This window comes from Rhagoletis zephyria, unplaced genomic scaffold (assembly GCF_001687245.7).
Source record: "Rhagoletis zephyria isolate East Lansing unplaced genomic scaffold, Rhagoletis_zephyria_1.1 Rzeph_scaffold_01776, whole genome shotgun sequence".
NCBI classification, from domain to species: Eukaryota; Metazoa; Arthropoda; class Insecta; order Diptera; family Tephritidae; genus Rhagoletis; species Rhagoletis zephyria.
In genome coordinates, this window is record NW_016158860.1 from 50,148 (window position 1) to 52,225 (window position 2,078).

General features: G+C 37.9%; 1 protein-coding gene across 1 annotated transcript in view; it reads right to left on the reverse strand.

The window, feature by feature from the left end:
• Positions 1 to 1,125, reverse strand: part of NANS (N-acetylneuraminic acid synthase) — a 5,750-nt gene extending 4,625 nt beyond the window's left edge. Inside the window, exon 1 of the mRNA XM_017619060.1 lies at positions 1,087 to 1,125. Within this exon, the coding sequence (XP_017474549.1) occupies positions 1,087 to 1,125 (39 nt within the window). The remainder of the gene's footprint in view (positions 1 to 1,086) is intronic.
• Positions 1,126 to 2,078: the final 953 nt, after the last annotated feature.

Below are 2,078 nucleotides of genomic sequence, written 5' to 3' on the forward strand. Positions count from 1 at the left end.
CACATGAAAGGGAGCCGCCCTGTCTGAAACCCCCAGTTGGTGGCGAACGGCTCGGAGAGGTCTTTCCCAATTCTGACGGAGCTGGTGGTATGGCTCAACGTCATTTTACATAGCCGTATGAGTTTTGAAGGGATGCCAAATTCAGACATAGCGGCGTATAGGCAACTCTTTTAGTGCTGCCAAAAGCGGCTTTAAAGTCGACAAATAGGTGGTGAGTGTCGATCCTTTTCTCGCGGGTCTTTTCCAAGATTTGGCGTATTGTGAATACCTGGTCTATGGTGGATTTGCCAGGTCTAAAGCCACACTGATAAGGTCCAATCAGTTCATTGACGGTGGGCTGCAGTCTTTCACACAATACGCTCGATAAGACCTTGTAACCTATGTTTGGAAGTTGGGCAGAGCACACTTAAATTCCAGTCGTCGGGCATGCATTCATCTGACCATATTATGCATAAGAGTTGATACATGCATCTTATCAACTCCTCGCCACCGTACTTGAATAGCTCAGCTTGCAGGCTGTCAGCTCCAGCAGCTTGTTGTTTTTCAGCCGCGTTATTGCTATTCGTACCTCGTCATAGTCAGGCGGTGGAACGTCGACTGGAGGCTCGGGTTCTTCTTCTCCACAACTTTCCGTGCTGCTATCATTCAGTAGGGTGGAAAAGTGTTTCCTCCATAATTTAAGTACGTTCTGAACATCGGTAGCCAGGTCGCCATTGTTGTTCTTACAGGAGTAAGCCCTGGTCTTGAACAAATATTTAAAGGTAAAACTGCTCACCCAATTGGTCGACGATCATTTATTTTTTGAAATTTGTCTACTTTATTAAACTGAAATTTTGTGAGCAACTCAAATGCCAAATAAAAGTAAAACAAAAAACAAATAGGTGAAAATGTTCAAATTTTCTTTTATTTGTGACTGGGAGTGAGAATATATTTGTGAGATTGAAAATTTGAAAGTATTTTTGTTATGTTAGCAAACTTCAAAAATGTTCAGGCTGCCTCTCAGCTATTTTACCTTAAAAGTTTTGTATCATGGCTGCTTCCGCTAACGCGCACTAATACTAGTCGATGTTCACCTTGAATACTCACTATCATGTTGCCGTTTTCACTATGATCGAAGTTTTTCATTTCATTTTTATGGCGAAAAGTTCTCCACTTCCTCTTTGACAAAATCACTTCGATTTTAAGCGACCAGAATTCACCAACAAATTTTTTAAATTTTTTTTTGTTATGTTTAGTAGATATGTACATACATATTTGTATGAACATACGTCTCAAGACAGCGTCAGACATTGGATAGGTTCAGAATGGTGCAGCAATTGAGCGCAAACGTTGCTAAAAAAATCAGTGATCTGAACGGCTTGATACATTAGCTGTAATTCAACAACACCAACTGTTGTCTCAAATGATCAGAAAAATATTATGGACACCTAACACGCAACCATGATAAAAAGAGAAGCTAGTTTCAATAAATAACTTTTTGACGGATACTGAGATTTTTGAAGCTTCATAATTTGTTCATGTAGCAGCGTTACCATATTGTTAATATTTACAAAAGTTGGGGAATTTCGAGATGGGAATTTCTTTCACAGAAATGGGTGTAAATATTTTAGTATTCTTAGATGACCAGGCAGGTTCTGCAAATCACTTCCGAGTGAATTTTAACCCCTGCCAATTTGAATTCAAAGCGCATTTTATTGGAATTCACTCGGAAGAGAATTGCAGAACCTGCCTGGAAACCAAACAAGTCTAGTACATGATATATATATGCATTGAAAATATGTACATACAAAGAATGCAATTTTATCTCGAAATGCAACGGATAATGGCATATGTGCTTACGTGTACGGTATTTCTCGACCCTACCCCAAACCTAAAAAGTAATCTACTTGTATTTATGTTGCGTTAACATTAAAAGTTTTTATTTAATAAATTCAATAAACCATGAATTTTCCTCATCTTTTTATATTTTTATTTAACTTTGTATGCTTTTAACGTTAGATTTAAATATCGAATTGGAAAAAAAACGTTTTACAGTCCTTTTCCCTAGAGTCACATTTGATTTTAAATATGTGTACCTT